Genomic DNA, 19,038 nt, shown 5'->3' on the forward strand with positions numbered 1-19,038 from the left:
TGCTGTGGTGACTGAATTCTGATTTTAAAGGCTAATTCTCCTGCATTAAGAGCAGGCACCCTTGGGGATACTGATCCATACCACTGTCAAAGCCAAGCGAATGACTTTTTTCCTCAGAACCATGTGTTGAATGCTTGCCTCAGAGAGTTAACATAGGTGGAAATAATTTTGTACAAATATAAGTATAAGCAATACTTATTCTAAGCAATAAGTACATTTGTAAAACATGTTTGCTGTTTCACAAATTGCCAAAAATCTCCACGTGTGCCATATAAATTATTCCTAAGTCAGTTTCTATGAATTATAGAACATAAACAGAAGTACTTACTGGTTTGAAGGTGCAGCGTTACTGAGCTCAACACTCTATAATACATTATGATAGAGATTCTTTTAGTTAGTAAAAGCAGCCTGTTCTCTTCAAGTGCTTTCCTTGTATAATCCTCCATAACTGTGTGTAACCTGCATCACTGAGAATATTTTAGAGGACTATATATAGCATTTTTAGGAAGCAGTAAATTTTTGTTAATCCTAAAATAGATTTGACAGGTGGACCAAGTGGCAATTCCTTTCAAAGAACAACTTGCAACCAAATGCAAAAATATTCTGTGGTAGATGCTGGCATCAGCTACTTGTGAGGACCCTGAGACACTTCTCAAGTCATGGCACAAGACTATCATGCCTTGACAGCAGACCAAGATGAGAACTCAGTATACACTATTGCCTTTAAAAGGGAACTCTCAGTCCATGAGTAGAGACAGAACTTGTGAATAACAGCAAGCAGTCCAGTTTAGAAACTGGGGGACAAGGTAATAGCATATACTGAAAATATCACCAGTTACACAATTTACATACATTCTGACATAGTTAATCCATGGTTAGTCCATGTTTTGAGAAATGCCCTGTAAGAAGGCAATCTCATTGAAGAAATACTGTATGTATCATGAATAACATTGAAACCAACCAATAAGATATAAATCCTTTTCCCAATTATTATTAATAGATAGCTTAGGCTGCTTTCTACATTTTATACCACTTTATAAAATTAACTTCAAAGAATACTAGAATGCAATGCAAACAAATACACAGTGCAGACAAGCTGATAAATTAGATTTATTTTGAGATGCTATTAAATTATTGGAATAAGAAATGATCAAAAAGAAAAATCCTGTCTTCACTGAAATTAATAGGATTTTTTTTGCTTTGACATATCTGGGACCAAGATTCTCCACCAATACTTTTTAATGAGAAATATTTTATTTATAAGTAACCATCTAGGACTCATTTGTTCTAGTCTTTGTAACCAAATTACTGCCTACTATCTTCTGCTAGTGTTATTTTGCTATAATTACTCTCTGCCTGCATATTTTTATTTTATACATGGGACATAAATGTAATACATAAATGGCACATGCAAGAAAGGCTATTGACTTAGGTACTTGCAATACTTTGCTGGTGTTCCCCACAGTCACACAAATGAAGAAAATTATATTGCTTCTATTCTTAGCACCAGTGCTAAATCTAGAACACATATTCTTCAAGGGACCTTAGAAAATATTTTCACATTCATATCATGTCAGTTTGCTACTCATTCCCATCATTTCAGAATCCTGGACTAAACTACATATATTTTGAGATGTCATAAAACAAAATCACTTCCCATCTAGATAATGGTATCAGAAAAGTAGGAATGCATCGCAATTATCTTAGTTTAGGGTATGATCGGCAGCATTGGTTAGGGTTCTGGGTTTTTTTGGGTCAAGGACCTTGACTAACGCTAAACAGAGAGTGGATTACCAAGCAAACAGAATAAACAGGTGTCTGTATTCTTACTCTAAGGAATATGGATAGAAATATGAGTGTCTGACTAGTCCATTACTCTGTGATAGCTGTATGATTTAGCAAGGATATACAGGGCATTTTGCATTGGCACTGGGAAAGAAAATCTGTATTTTGTCAATGTGAGAGTCTCCAACCAGAACAGAATGTCCTGTGGCTTCAGTGATGAACTACCTTCAATTTATTATTAAGCAGTCTTGCCTCCTCTATGGTAGATTATGCATTGTGGACCAGTTCTGCTCTTGCAAAAAGACCATTTACACTTAACGCACTTGTAAAATAGCATTTGCACCACATACTGCAACAGCATAATTTCACTGGCGGGTGCACATCACCAAATACAGGTTTTCTCTATAATTTCCACTGACATGAATCATACAGGTTTTATTTTGTAACAGCAAAAGAAGTTTGGCCTTCAGTTGAATGCTTCGAAAAAATCTGAGAGCCTGATTATTAGAGAGCTACATCTTAGACCACCTGTAAATGGTGGATTAAACAAAGAAAACATCTTTATTAAGGAAGGACTGTCAGAGGTCACTTTTCAAATATTAGTTTTAACAAATCCCTTTGTTGTCTTTTCTATCACATCTTCAAAAAACTGTAGGTGTACTTTTCCAAAACTGCCTCCTTTTTTCTTGATATTCTGACTGATTAAATAATTCTTCTGTTTAGCTTTTTAAGGCAGTTTTTTATACTAATACAGAATTATACTAAATTTAAATGGACACCTTTCAAACTAATGTTGTTTATCATCTGCCTAATGTAAGTGATACTCCTACAAGTCAAACTAAATCAAGAGCAGACACCTTGTAGGTCCTTATTTTCAAGAATAAAAGCAATTGGGTCTTTGAGCACCTGGGATACACCTTAATTTGGCTGTTTGTCTCATACCTAATTGAGAAAGATTGCAGTTTTACAAAGTGACACTGTCCATACTGATGGCTACAGAAGGGAACTGAGTAGGATTAAGATCTTGTTCATGCTCAGTTCTGCTGTGTTACCAATCTCTGGAGAGTGTCTTACTACAAAAGAATTATGGTGCAAGGCAATTTCCTTTGTCAACTGCTTTGGCTTTATATCTGTAAAGGTAAAGACAGGGGAGGACACAGAGGATAAAGAACAAAAATGAGACAAAGGAAGAAAGCAAGAAAGTCAGCCCTAATAAAATAACTGGTCTTGTTCATTACTGAAGTTGTATCAGATGTTAAAAGACTACAGTTTATTTGCTTAGTACTGATGGATGACCCACGAACATTTGTTTGTTTCTAGCCACAGTACATAAGACTGTACAATACATGCTTGATGGCTTATATTATAGTAGCTATTTGTCCAGTATTTCATATTCTAAGCATGGAATAAATATTTGTTCACAAGAGTTACATTATTAAATCTCCATCCTGAAGTGAGCCTGGTTTCCTTCTACCTTCTCTATTACTGAACTTTGGATATCAAGGTTTTTTTACATGTTGTTTTATTTCAATATGTTGTATGTGTATTAGCTGTGTGAAGAGACAGACCTTAAGATATGTACACTTAGGAAACATTTCTTAAGAAATTAAGAGAAATTCTGTTCCATGTTACTTAGCAGCCTTTTGGTATGAAAAACAAATTAAAGATATTTACAATGCTGTTTATTGTTTACAGCATATTCTTTTTTTTGGATGAAGTTCGCAAGGTGCCTGTGAGAGAACAGATGACTGGTATATTGATCTTTGTTGCTATGCTCCTCGTGGGCCGTTATGGAGCCTTTTGTTAATTTGTCTAGCATCACCATATAATTCAGCAGTACTTTAATTTATTTTCAGTCCTACAAGGAATGATTTTTTTCTCTTCTGATAAATACATATTTTTGACTGCTGCTGTAATGAGCAGTAAATGTGATGGAGTACAGACATAGCACTTTGCACAGGTAGGTATACTGCAATGTACACTCACACAAACACATATATATGTTGTTTGTATAAGCTGTGATGCAAATAGGTACATTATAGAAAACAACTTTCATACGTCAGTATAAACAGAAACATATACATGTCTATGTATATAAACCCATACACTTGAATAGTAGACAATTTCTTTGTTAGCATGCAAAAATAAGTTATTGAATGTCACTTAAGTAGTTTTATGTATTATATCACTTTTAGAATAGTAGATGAACTTCTGTACACACCTTGTTACACTTTTTAATTTGTCTCCATCCTTAATTCTTAAGGTGGCTACACTTGCTGCAAAACCTATTTATAAATGCTTATCATAATATCTGTGTATGTCCATACCTAAAATAAATGGTCCACAAAAGAGTGACATTTGCTCATTAAAATATTCACTTCTGTATACTAGCTAATGTTAGACAAATGTAGGATCTGAATTGTGCTGTAATTGTGCAGGACTTGGGGAAAATGTCTTCCACAGTAGACATTGATACATAATGCTGCAAAAAATGGCCTAGGGTAAAATTTGGTTCATAATGTCTAACACCTGAAACAGAACTTTTGTACCTTTTTAGAATTTTCAGAATTAAAAAAAAAAAAACCCAAAAAAACCCCAAAAACTTTTAGCATCTAAAACATCTCAAAAGAAAAATTACATCTGTAGCAGGTGCTGTATACTGACACCTTGTCGTGAAAGGAGTAACCAAACAGAATCTAGGAAACTTGATTAGGCAGCAAGAAGGAAGAATATTTAAATAGTATTCACAAAGACCAATTAAATTAATTTTTAGTAGAATACCAGCAAGAAAGAAAGAGGGAAGTTCATAAGATGAAGTTATTTGACATTCTGTATTTCAAATAATGCAAATGAAATTGCATTAAATCTGGTGGACAATTTTTGAAGAAGTTCCTGGTGGAAGAGACGTTGTAAGGACACTCACTAATGATCAGATTTAAACTTCCATGTATGCCAACACAGAAGGCAGGTGGCCTTTTCACATAGTATATCACTACTACAAATGACTACATAATAGAAATTAATCATAGTCGAACATTTGCCAATGTCTGCTTGACCTACATGTTGCAGTTCTCTTTCAAACTATACATTGTTAATAAGAAAAAAATTATGAGATCTTGCACTGGAGCTTCAGCTCTAGACAGTGGTACAGAAGAACAAGAGCACAAGTACACATGTTACTATTTTTTAATGTGCAGGGAGAGAAATTCCTTTGTGTCTGTAATTACATTTGGTAGTTTACAAACTCTTTATTTGAATTAAGAAATTATTTTCTGAAATGTTGGAAGGATCTGATATAACTAGGTAGTCTTAAAAACTGTTTATTCTCCTTTCAGGTAATCACAATGTTTTGTTATAAAGCAACATACCAAATGCTCTAAATGATAAACTGCTGTTTGGTCTACAAGCTATCAGTCAGGAAATGAGTAAGAGAAAGCTGGGGATATGCAGCAGAAATTGCTATGATTTATGGCAGTGCTGTTATAATCACATCACAGTACAGATTTGTTCTGAAGAACTCAGTTTAATACTTTGTGTACTCATATTTATCATGGGTCTGTGCAGACACAGAAACAATGTTTTTATTGAACTATGATGTGTTTGACTTGAGATACATTTAGCACAGATGACAGCTTTTAACCACTAATTTCGACTTAGATAGTTAAGTATTATATAAAGATTAAATGACAGTGAACAAGGAAACAAGCCACACAGGGTTGTATGGCCTTTGGAAATCATAAGCATAATGAGGGTCACTACCCTCTATAAACTTGTTTATGAGCTTGGTAGTGAGTTTGGGATTTAAAACATTTGTGAAATTTTGAATGCAATTTGTCAGGCATGTTGGAAAAAAAAAATCTATTAGCTTGAAATGTAAGAAGGAAAAACAATTTAAATATTCTTTCATTGCTTAAATAACTTGAATATTGGAAAAGCTGAACAACTGTTAAAATCATGAGATGAAAAACTTGGTTTCACTTCAGTTTGTTAGTGATTGTTGATTGTTAAAAATAGTTCACAGACAATTCAATAGTGATTAAGAAAGAAAACTTAAAGTACCCAGAGCACAGTGTGAAGTATAAAATAGAAACTGTCTGAAGATTTAGTGAAGACCCCACTGCATCAAATAGAAGACAGGAAATCTCAGATGTCCTTAGAAACTACTACTTGAGCTTTGTGTTCTGGGAAACATGAAAATGTAATAAATAAATAATAATTTTAGAATTAATTATATTCATTAGATCTGTCCTTCGAGTACTTGTCCAAGATCCCCTTTGAATCCATTAAAAGATTTTGCATCTGCAGTTTTATTCTGGGATAACTGAGAGATGGACTGAATGAATTACCTGACATTGAACTCTGAAGTCTACAGAATACGGCTTTGAGTTAAGCTTTACCCAAAAAAGAGTTGTTGAATTTGGTATGAGTAGCAGTAAAATAATAGAAGTGAAGATGTACAGGAAAGTCATGGACCTGTTAGAGTGGGTCCAGAGGAGTGCCACAAAATGATCAGAGGGATGGAACACCTCTCCTGTGAAGAAAGGCTGAGAAAGTTGGGGGTTTTCAGCCTGGAGAAGAGAAGGATCAGGGAGATCTTACTGAAGCCTACTTGAAGAGGGTTTATAAGAAAGATGGAGAAAGAATTTTACCAAAGCCTACAGTGACAGGACAAGGGGAAATTTTTTAAAAATAAAAGAGGTTTAAATTGGACATAAGGAAGACATATTTTTATAATGAGGGTGGTGACACTGGAACAGGTTGCCCCAAGGAATTGTGGATGTCTCATCACTGGCAATGGAAAGATAATAGCTTGCAGTGATTTTTCAAATACTGATTGTAAAAATTCATAGAATTTATAAAGAATTAGATGTGATTTTTTTTTTTCATTAAGAGTTTTTGTCCTTAATACAGAATTTGTTAATTCAAGTGACAACTGCTAAGACTTCTGTACCATCTTAATGCACAAATGTATATATAAATGTTAACAAGATACAGATAATTTAATTTAAATTTATTAATATTTTTCTTGTCCTGCAAACTGTTTTCCATTTTTCATTGTTTTGTCAGATTTTTCTTGGAAAAGAGATTTTGAGCTCCTGATTTATATGAACTCCTTCATCAGGTGGAGAAATTCTACTTTTAGCTTATGCGATGAAAGACTTCTAGTTTATGTTTCAGTTCATGTGAGTATAGCAATATTGCTGAAGAACATTACTAGCATACACACACAATCTACACCTGCCATCATCATAATGAAGATATGTGAATAATTTTTTGTCTGAGAGAATTTAGCTTTCCACAAAATGAGGGAGTAGGTAATGGGTTTCCTGTGTAGATGCTCATTAAAACGTGGTTGACACACTTAGGGCAGATTTGAGACAAATTTTCCTCCTATAGCTTGTTTGACAATTTCAACTGTAGCAGCCACTTGGCAACAGATTATGCTGCATTATACAGTATTGCTTCTCTTCTAATGCAATTGCATTAGAGCCATCCTTACCATCTCACACTGCCTAATGTCTGATTATCTAACAAAACAGTATGTCCTCTTTTTTACCCATGGCACCATACATTATTCTAACTTAGAAAATAATTAAGGTGCAACACTGCAAGTAGGTTTTTGAGGACACTAACATCATTCTGCTTAAAACACTGAAAGTTTTAAGGTAACACAATCTGCTTCAAAATAATATGCAGAGAAGTTAAACATAATAATTTTATCTATTTTATATGTAAACATTTTCTATGTAAAATATTTTTTTGGTGAATGCTATGCAGTAGTTTACTTATGCTTATGCAATTTATTTAAGTGACCATGTATCAGAAGCCTGAAAACATTTTTTAAGGAATCTGTTGATACCATAAATATTGTTCTACCAGATTAGAAAACTGTGGAGAGTTTCTAATTCGATTTCACAGAATTACAGAATCACAGAATTGTCTAGGTTGGAAAAGACCTTGAAGATCATCCAGTCCAACCATTAACCTAACACTGACAGTTCCCAACTACACCAACTATCCCTCAGCGGTATGTCAACTCGACTGTTAAACACCTCCAGGGATGGGGACTCCACCACCTCCCTGGGCAGCCCATTCCAATGCCTAACAACCCGTTCTGTAAAGAAATGCTTCCTCATATCCAGTCTAAACCTTCCCTGGTACAACTTGAGGCCATTCCCTCTTGTCCTATCTCTTGTTACTTGGTTAAAGAGACTCATCCCCAGCTCTCTGCAACCTCCTTTCAGGGAGCTGTAGAGGGCGATGAGGTCTCCCCTCAGCCTTCTCTTCTCCAGACTAAACACCCCCAGTTCCCTCAGCCGCTCCCCGTACGACCTGTGCTCCAGACCCTACACCAGCTTCGTCGCCCTTCTCTGGACACACTCGAGTCATTCAATGTCCTTTTTGTAGTGAGGGGCCCAAAACTGAACACAGGAATCGAGGTGCTGCCTCACCAGTGCTGAGTACTCACTAGTGCCAGTCTCTCTCTGACTGGCAGCTCTCCAGCCACTCCTCCCCAAGCCTGTAGCGCTGCTGGGGGTTGTTGTGGCCCAAGGGCAGCGCCCGGCATTTGGCCATATTGAAACTCCTCCAGTTGGCCTCAGCCCATGGCTCCAGCCTGTCCAGGTCTCTCTGCAGAGCCTCCCTGCCCTCAAGCACATCAACACTCCCACCCAACTTGGTGTCATCTGCAAACTGACTGAGGGTGCACTCGATCCCCTCGTCTAGATCATCAATAAAGATGTTAAACAGGAGTGGCCCCAAAACCGAGACCTGGGGGACAGCACTCCTGACTGGCCGCCAACTGGATTTAACTCCGTTCACCACAACTCTTTGGGCCCGACCAACCAGACAGTTTTTTACCCATCAAAGTGTATGCCCATCCAAGCCATGAGCAGCCAGTTTCACCAGGAGAATGTTGTGGGAAACGGTGTCAAAGGCCTTACTAAAGTCAACGTAAACAGCATCCACAGCTTTTCCCTCATCCAATAGTTGGGTCATCTTGTCACAGAAGGAGATGAGGTTTGTCAGGCAGGACCTGCCTTTCATAAACCCATTCTGACTGGGCCTGATCCCCTGGTTGTCCATTATACGACTTTTAATGGCACTCGAGATGACCTGCTCCATGACCTTCTCTGGCACTGAGGACACACTGACAGGTCTATAGTTTCCTGGATTGTCCTTCCTGCCTCTCTTGTAGATGGGGGTCACATTTGCCACCCTCCAGTCCAATGGGACCTCCCCAGTTAGCCATGATTTCAGGTACATCATGGACAGCGGCTTGGCGAGCACATCTGCCAACTCCCTCAGCACCCTTGGGTGTAACCCATCCGGTCCCACAGACTTGTGTGCATCCAAGAGGTGCAGCAGGTCTCTGACCACCTCCTCTTCAACTGTGCTGACCTCAATCTGCTTCCCCTCCCCATGTCCCAGCTCATGAGGCTGGGTGTCCAGGGAACAGCCAGTTCCACTGCTAAAGACTGAGGCAAAGTAGGTGTTGAGCACCTCAGCCTTTTCCTCATCCTTAGTTACCATGTTTCCTTCTGCATCCAGTAAAGGAGGGAGATTTTCCCTAATCCTCCTTTTGCTGTTAACAAATTTATAAAAATATTTTTTGCTATCAACAGTTTTAGCCAAGTTGAGCTCTAGCTGTGCTTTGGCTCTCCTAATGTCCTCCCTGCATAACTTCATTACATCTTCATAGTCTTCATGAGAGACCTGGCCCCTCTTCCAAAGGCAATAGATTCTCCTTTTGTTCTTGAGATCCAGCCAAAGGTCCCTGTTTAGCCAGGCTGATCTCCTTCCCCGCCTGCTTGTTTTTCAGCACATGGGAACAGCCTGCTCCTGTGACATTAAGACTTCTCTCTTGAAGTATGTCCAGCCTTCCTGGACTCCCACACCCTTCAAGGCAGCCTCCCAAGGGATTTTGTTGATCAGTCTTTTGAACAGGTCAAAGTTAGCCCTCTGGAAGTCTAAGGTGGCAGTTTTACTAACCCCTCTCTTTGTTTCATCGGTGATCGAAAACAATCATCTCATGATCACTGCACCCTAGATGTCCTCCTGATTTGCTTATGTGTGACTTCCATTCAAGTAAAAAAAAAGTGTATCTGTATTTACATATAAAAACCCCTTAACTTTGAAGGGAGCTGCACAGTCTGTGTTGGTTTTGTTAGATTTTTTTTATTTCTAGATGATGTGCTTTTTAATTGGCAACAGAAGAATATAACAAGTTTTGGGGCACCAAAAGAATTGCATTATATGTTCAACAAAACATCTGTGAGATGAATGAAGGAGTTTTCCCAAAGTTTGGGAAACAGTGATAGGAAGACCTGCAAGACAGTATGACTAGCATATGTGACACACAACTCTCTGTCAATTGCCTGAAGATTCTCCAAGAAGTTTTTGCATATTGCTTATAGAACTAAAATATTTATGATTCTTGTGGGGTTTATGCATTAAAGGCTCCATTTTGGGAGGTCTGGTTTTATAAGTGAGAAAAAACAAAATAGGTCTTGGTGTCTTCATATTATGTCTGTAAATTAGTTTAATAGTCTCAGTTATTGCTATCCATTTATTTTCTTGAATTTCCAGTGTACAGGTTCTCCATGTCTCCTAAACAGATTAGTATGTGGCATATCTCTGGTATGCATGTTAATAGATCAGACATTTTTAACACAGTGTCTTTATCTTAAACTGCCCTCTCTGCTTGCCTGTCTTTCTGTATCACAGAAAAATGAAACAAGCCCTGAAACCTTCATGATTCTCTGGGTACTGACTCCTGACCTTTATCAGCACGGTTCCTCCTTCCATTCAGGAAAATAAAAGCCACTTTAAAAAGAAAAGTCAGCAAGCGTTAATGCAAAATTGATTTTATCAGTCTAAAATGAAAATACAGAAAGTGCAAGAATTACAGAGAGAACATGGAGAGTTCAAGTGGAAAAGGTGGAAGGAAAACTACTAATTGTAGCACTGAATAATGGGAAAGAGCGTTTTTTCAGGGGGAATTACTTCTGCCACAGCATACAGCTCCTGGGTGGTGTCAGGAGCTTTGAGGAACAGTGACACAGAAGGGGGTTGATGGTAGGTTTGACAGATCAGCAGGAGCCCCCTGCTCTTCCTTGCAGCCTGTATGTAAGTGTGGTAAATGAGTGGTACCAACCAAGAGACTTCTTTATTTCTAGATTTCCAGAGAGATTTCTAGAGCTTTTTTCTATATCTGGAAATCTGCTGTATATATTCTAAGGACATACCAAAAAGGCATCACACCCTTCAGCCATGGTAACATGTATGAAGGCAGTTGTGCTTGTGCTTGTGCCTTGCTATCTGAAATCTGGTGTATGCTTCTGCTTCAGATAATGGCTTTGAAACAGTCTGAAGTCTTTTGAGAATCAGAGATGTGCAAGAGCTTTGAAGGAGATGCAAATTACCTTTACACAAAAGCATTGCTATAATATTACTGGAGGGTGAAGCGAAATCTACACATTTTTTTCTGAGCCACTGCATTTTAATTCTGTTACACTGATTTTTTGTGTAATACTTCTTGACAGTCTTACATTTCAGTCATGAATCATACAAGATTGTATACTTAAGAAAAAGAAATACGTATACACAAGTATTTGAATTTCAAATTCACCACACCTTGTGCAAACAGTAGAATGGAGTAAGAAGATTAAAAGGGTTCAATCGGAATCAAGTGGTAGTAATGTGGTGGGAAGGGTTGACTTAAGATAGAGGATAGGAGACTATTCTGGAGAGGACAGGACATTTTCAGCAATTGCTGGCGGCAATGCTGCAGCCTGTCAAAGGAAAACAGGTATGGAAGAGAAGTGGAATTCGGAAAAAATATTTCACATTCTCCCATAACAGCAGTGTAAATTAGTAGTAATAAAGCCTGCTTACATTTTAGTTCTTGTTAGCAATCAGTGCAAATGCAAACATATGTAGGCTCTCAATGATTTGACTGAGATTTGGATTTGCGCTAATTTAATCTGGAAATTGATGCCATATTATTCACTTTTCAAAATGAATTCACTTTTCCAAATTATTTCATCAGTTGTACTGAGCTTTTTTAAGGCTGATGGGAAATGCATAAGACATACCAACCATGGCTGATTTCTCTTTTTACAGACACCTGAACTAAAATACCTAAAACATAAACTGAGAATTGCTATAATAACACACACTCCCACACATGAAACAGGAGAAGAGAAAGGCAGGTTCTTTTCAAAGCTCACGGATCAGCTTGAAACCAAGAACATTATTTCCTCTCAAAATCAAGGATGAACCAGCAAAAGAAACGTCAAACTGAATCAGTCTAGGCTTTCATGTGAAATAAAAGAATGAATATTTGATGCTTGTTTCAGATTGATATTGGTATTGACTTTTCGATAACAAGCATGTAACAGAATACAACTTCTCACATCATTTAGAAATCACCCCCGACATTTAAACTAGAGCACAAGAGATTTGGCAGGAGATGATCTGTTTCAATAACAAAAAGAAGTATATTTTAAGGATGTACTACTTATCCCAAAATATAAGAAATAACAAGGAATAATAATAATAATAATGTGATGGAAACAAGTCTTAGAACTTCACCTTTGTGGCAGCATCAAAACAGACAAAGCCCATGCTGAAGTCGATGGTAAGTCCCATAAGATGACTCTCCAAAACACAGGCATACGTCTTGCACTATAAAAGAAAAGAGAAGGTAGTTAACACAGAACACATTTCTTCAAATTCTTTCTAAGACTACTATTTCTGTGTCTTCATTCTAAATTTTATTTCTCTCAAAATTATTATCAGAAATAAGTAATTTGTGTGTAAATAGGTCAATTTATTGCTAGTGTATTTCCAATCAAAGGATTTATATCAGTGATGAAGTTTTCTAAGTATTGTAAAAAGAGGCTTTGCTTCCATTAGGGAAAAAATAAATCAGAATCAGAATTGCTTCAGTGGTTTGCCAATGACAATTGCTAAAAGGGAAGGTTCATTATTTTTGAACTCTTTTATTTGCTTTGCTACCCAGTAACTTCCTCTAACATTAATATATTCCTTTTATCTTTTTAAGAAAAAAATGAATGAATTTGCAAAATATATCTTTGGTATGCTGTTGGGTTTTTTTTGTGTTGTCCTAAATCTCAGTGAAAAAGGTATTATTTCATACCATGTAGCAACTGACATAATTATATGAAATACCTTTTTTGCTTCAGCTAGTGAACCAAAGGTTTCTATGAGAAATCCCAAAACTTTTTCATTCTATGATTTTAAAATCTATGCATCTATTTATTTCCATAGCATCACACTTCGGTGCTGTGAGACATGTATTGGTGTCATTTTCAGTATGATCAAAACTATTGCTGTGCATAAAGGCTGACTTCAGGTACAAAATGACAAACTTGTATTTTTCATTACAAAATATGTAAAAAAATTAAAACATCTCCAAATCCGATATAAATTCTTTAAAGAAACAATTGTTATTTTATAGAAAAGTTACCCTCCATATTAAATTTAGTTATATTCTTCAAATGTTGCTGTAGCCACTAAATACATGAAATGAGAGTAAAGACTTCCATGATCTATAATGTGTCAAAGACCTAAAATGTAAAATGTAAACATGGGAACAATGTAAATGACCAAATTATCAGTGTTACAAAAGTATGTATTATTTTCGGCATTTTGATTATCCGGGATAAATGACATGCCTCTACTTATATTTTCGTTGGGTGGGCTCTTTGGATTCTAAAAGGTCTTCCCCAGAATACCAGAAGCTGAGAGGCTGATTAGCAGCTTCTAAGACTGGACATAGACATTGTAAAGCAAGTAAATGGAAAAGTTAATACCTATGTAGGTTCCCTGGTTATTTTAAATTTGACTTTCTTACATTTCAATAGAGATTTTGTTTCTGGAACTGAAATATTGCTTTAATTGATCAATTCATTGAGTGAATTGCTTTCATTGACCAAATCAGGTTCCAGTTACATACAAACAGTTGGTGGTTAATCTTTGTGCACACACCTTGAAGCTCTAGAATCCAGGTTTCAAACACAGTGATATCCATCACTGAGGCGGAAGGACACTCTGTTAATTATCAGTGGGGCACAAGTGCAGCATTTAAGCCAGTCTATTGACAAAGCATGGCCATCTATATAACTCATAGAATCTTATATTCACTCTAAGAAGTGAAAACAATCCATGACATGTGCCTTACAAGATGATTTTGTGTTATTGCTGAGTAACTCATATGTCACTGTGTGATCCACCAAAGGTGTTCAAAAACTGTAACTGTCAGTAAATGAAAGGTTTTCTACTGCTGCTGTTGAGAGGAAAAGCAGCAACTGGTCTGTTCTTGTAGCTTCCAACACTGAAAGAACTTTATGTACTTGACTAGACGTATAAAACCTGAATTCATACAGTATAGAGGTGCACTTAGTCATTATAACTATTACTGCATAAACTGCCAAAAATTTTAATTATCAAGTCCATGATTCAGCTCTGTGGTTTGAAGTCATATGGTATTTGTGTGTACATTAGCAAATAAAAGTGGCGCCTTTCTTTGAGCAGCTACGCCATAAAAGTGCTATGAATATGCAAACTTTGATTGTAAATCAGTGTTGTTAGAAAACGAGAGGATATTGCCTTTGGCAACATCTCATTAGTAGAAAAAAAGTGTGTAAAGTAATATATTTTACGTGACACTCCTTAATGAATTCACATTAGAAAAAATGTTCAGGTTTTGCATGCAAAGCAAAATATGTACAGTTTTGTAGAAATATCTTGCTAACTTCCTACAAGATGTAAACTACATTTTTATTTGTAGACCTCTAAGATATCTAGAACAGACATAGAGCCTTCACTGAGAATTAAAATTTGACAAGGAGACAGTATATCAGGTTTACAATATGTATTGCCATCTAACTCATCTGACCTCCAACCTTAACACCAGAGGTCAACCTACAATGCGCATTGCAGCGACACATTGAGCTGACACAGCTACCTCTGCTTAAACACAGCACTGTGCCTGGGCTAATTAGCCTCACTGAGGAGATAAGATTTATGAAAAACAGGACATATCAGTCTTGGTTCAATGCTGCACTGAAAAAGCAACCTGCTTCCCAGACTAAAAGTTCTTTCTGCAAAAGGCAGTGCACAGTTTGTGGAGAAATGTCATCTAGTTCAGCTCAGTGTGGTTATCCTTAGGAAGAAACTGCATTGTAAGGTGCAGACCACCAGTAGTAGCTGATTTTTTAAATTATTCTTTACTCATACATAAGACTAGTCTATGCCCTCAGACCATGTAATCCATGATGTTCAAAACAATTCAGAGAAGCAAAAATGTGAGAATAATAACAGGATCTCTGGACAGTGAGATTTTAGTTCCTCTGGGGAAGAATGTCCCTTGCTTTATGCATGTGTTGCATGCACTTGCACATGATTCTGGTCACAGGTCAGAGTAGGAATGTGAACCTTCAGACACTCATTAACTCTGTTAAGATTTTTCTCATCTTTATTTTATTTAATTTGTCTTCTAATTCAGACATTTGGAGAAAACATAAATGCAGAAATTCTTCCCAGGAGACTTGATAATTTAAAATTTCTTCTATGTTTAACAAACACTTTAAATCATTAAAAGTGACTATTAATAATATATACTGTGGCTGTTTGGCTTTGGTTGTTGATTTCTCACATAAAGCTCATGAAAACCTTATCGCAACTGAAGCATCCTTCTCCCAAAAGAAGCAGAAGATATTTCAGCACTCATTTCTTGTTCTCTCACAGAATACAGAATCTTGAATTAGGTTCCTGAATAATTCAGCAGGTCAGACAGGGGCTGAAGGAGACAACCCAAAGTTGTTCCTTAGATTCTACTACCTCAATACACATAGTTTAAATTATGGAAAGAATGATATGTTGTAAACCTAGTCTAAATTATCTCTGAAGCTAAGGAAAACCATACTATAAATCCAAGATTTAATTCAGACTTTCAAACTCAGATTCAACTTCAATGGAGACAAATGTTAAACTACTGTAACACAAAGCAATTTACACAAGAACCCATATATTAGGGAACAAAAAACTACAATACAAACAAGAAAGAAACAACTACAATATAAATACACGATGGAAGTGGTGAAAATTTTAGCATAAAGCAGCAGGAACACAAAGGGAACCTGACAAACATATATAATTGCAAAACATTATGGAAGCTATAGTAGTCTCAGATTCTTCATGTAATAATGCTGTGAGATAGTAAGGAAAAAGAACCTCCATTTCAACTAATTTTTTTTTTCTTTTAATAGATAATGATGAAAATGGATTAGCTTCTCTTACTATTCTAAAAATATTATCTAAAGAGTGACTGTAATACACCACAGTGGCATCACTACAGCATCCTACAGTGTATTATTGCTAAATATTATCACCTCGACTATCTCTCCTCTAATTCATTTCTTTCCTAAAAGAAAAACCTGCTTAACTTTTGTTTTAGATATACCTCTGGAAGAAGCTATGAATTAGGTTTAAACAGTATTACATACTTATAGGGAGGCATTTTAAAAAAATAAATTACATCAGAATAGGGCCCTGATTAACCTCTCAGGGATGTTAATGTCAATTTTTACTCATCAAGTAACTGTGTTATTATTTGTATGTTCTTGAAATAGTACACAACACATTTGAATAATTCTAAATGGCAGCTTTAAATTGCAGTTATATTTCCAAAATGATATGATTTCATAGTAAGACAAACCTGCACACAGCTGGATTATCAGTCCCATAAAATATGAATATTCATATGAATATGATTACATAAACCACAATTTTAGTAAAAATGTATAGTTAATACCTCAATTTTGAACTTGACATCTTTTTTTCTCACAGAATAATGAAAGAACTTGTCAGAGACAAATTATACCACTACTTAGTCAAACAAGATTTTATCTGAATCTGCAATTTGGTGAATGAAAGCAGTAACGGATTGCTGAAAGAAAAATGAGGAGGCCATGACCAGTTATATTAAAAATGAACATTCTATTTTTTTCCAAACTGGCAAGGAAATAAAGGAAAAAAGTTGAAAGCATAAGTATGTGTTTCACAATAATAATCTGTCATGAGAAGCCTGTTTGTCCACTTTCACAAATTTTCTATAATCAATTAATCTCAGGAAATCATTACTCTGACTTTATAATTGTTACTCTGAACATCAGTAGAATGAAAAGAAAGGTGGAAATGTTAAAATTAATCTGAGGTTAAGTTTATTAGGGAAATTAATTTTGGGAAAAATGGGAGCAATTTTGAATAAATGTAATTCTAAAACTCAAGAGAAAAATCTAAACTAGGAATGCTACAGTAGGAATCAATATTAGAGAAAAAAAAATATTAAGCAGCTTCTGGGCTCAAAGTTATTCAAGAAAATTGCCATATATTTTTTTCCTGATGGCACAGTACTGCTTCTACAAACAATCTTGCAGTCACTTATATGAGAAAGACAAAACATCTCAAATATTTATTATCAGAGGATATATACTGTTGCAACTTTTATACAGAAAAACTACACTTACATTTTTCAGTACGACAATCAGAGTTCAAAAGAATACCTCCTGTAAAAGGTAGCAGAGTGCATGAATTTAAAGATAAAAGTTGAACCTTCTTCGACTCCTCCGACAAAGGTAACATGCATTAAAACTGACGGCAGTGTAGTTTTTGCAAAATGGATCATCACTAGTACATACTCAGTCCATCTGCATGTGTTGGTTTATAGGTCAGAAGAGAGCTAATATATAACTAACTAACAATTTGTCTAAATAAAAAAACCTGTCAGTGCTTGCATTCCCAGGAGGACACAGAAAATGAGTGCAGGGAAAGTGAGCATTAGCCAATACTTGCACAGGCTAATATGCTAACATGACTTCTGTAGGTTTGTATACAAAATAGCTCACAGAAAATCTAGTAAAGCTGTTCCAATCACATGTATTAGAACATCGATATAACAACTAGGATGAGATGAATTACAATTGTTGTGGGAATTTTTTTCTCCTATTTTAAATCAAAAAAGCATGACTTTTTGGTCATGTGAGAAAAGCAGTTACCTTCAAACATTCTGATATGTAATTTTGCTATAAAAAATAACTAGTAATCTGTACTTGAATGTCATCCATCTCTGCTCTGTCATCTGACAACTGAGGAAATAAATACACAAGAGACAAGAAATGTGTTAAAAAAGAATAATGTATTTGAGGTATAATGTTGTTCTTGCTTGCATCCCGTAAGTACTCTCACTTAGTGTGCTCTCATTCCTGATCATTACAAGGACAATTTAATTCCTTCAATACACTTTTATGTTATCCAATAACAAATAAATTAGTATGTAAGACAGTACGTAAGAATATCTAAACAAGATAGGCAAAACAGGGTTTGTCCCTGATTACAGATTGTTTTTTCTCTTCTGTCCAAGAACTTCTGTTAAAAATATGTATCACCAAGTCACAGGACTCAAAGATTGTATTTGAGATGATCTCTCCTAAACGCAAGATTGCGATTGCAAGCTGTTTGGGAACAGCAAAATGTTTTTTATGCAATTACACACATAAATCAATAATAATTTGAGAGCTGCAGGGCTTCAGAGACTTTCTTAAATTGCATCATCATTTCACACAGACCTAATTTGTTAATATACTAAATGGTAATCATCAAGGCAGTTGTTCTCACCTGTATCCGTTCAACTTCTAAAAAAGTTGCTGTTTGGAAGGCTTTTTCCCATAGTGTTAGGTCAGATTCTAGTTCCACAGAAAAGTAGAGATCTTCTCCAGCTTCAGACTGGACACTGAAGCAATGTTTCCGCCGGTCCAGTAGATCACTGTCCTGATGAAAACCTGAAGTTATATAATCTGGCATACATCAATTAATATTTTTAATTGCAAACATCTATGCCTCAAACCTGGTATTTTTAAATGGCATTTTAAAATTATATAACACCAAGGAACTGAAAATTAGGGGTTTGGTCTAAACATGAGTATTTAAATGAACTTTAAATGGTACAGAACAACACAGCATATTGGCATAACTTCCAGTATTTTAACAAATCACTTCTCAAAAATGTTATCAGCTAAACACTTTTAAATTGGATAAATTCTATAAAAGGTATCCACTTTCTATTCACATGAGAGGAACGCAAATATCAGCTTCTCCGACCTATTTGACTCACCCACTCTACTCTGGAAGGCTCGCCAAAGGAAGAGATTTATTTAAGAAGTACGA

At 35.9% G+C, this 19,038-nt stretch overlaps 1 protein-coding gene across 5 annotated transcripts in view; it reads right to left on the bottom strand.

The window, feature by feature from the left end:
• The window catches only part of SNTG1 (syntrophin gamma 1), a 357,499-nt gene that overhangs the window by 15,813 nt on the left and 322,648 nt on the right, over window positions 1–19,038 (bottom strand). For all 5 annotated transcript variants that reach the window (XM_074898981.1, XM_074898980.1, XM_074898983.1 and 2 more), the window contains 2 exons: window positions 18,490–18,642; window positions 12,382–12,474 (listed from right to left, as the gene is read on the bottom strand). In XM_074898981.1, coding sequence (XP_074755082.1) covers window positions 12,382–12,474; window positions 18,490–18,642 — 246 coding nt within the window. The remainder of the gene's footprint in view (window positions 1–12,381; window positions 12,475–18,489; window positions 18,643–19,038) is intronic.

This window comes from Athene noctua, chromosome 2, assembly GCF_965140245.1.
Source record: "Athene noctua chromosome 2, bAthNoc1.hap1.1, whole genome shotgun sequence".
NCBI classification, from domain to species: domain Eukaryota; kingdom Metazoa; phylum Chordata; class Aves; order Strigiformes; family Strigidae; genus Athene; species Athene noctua.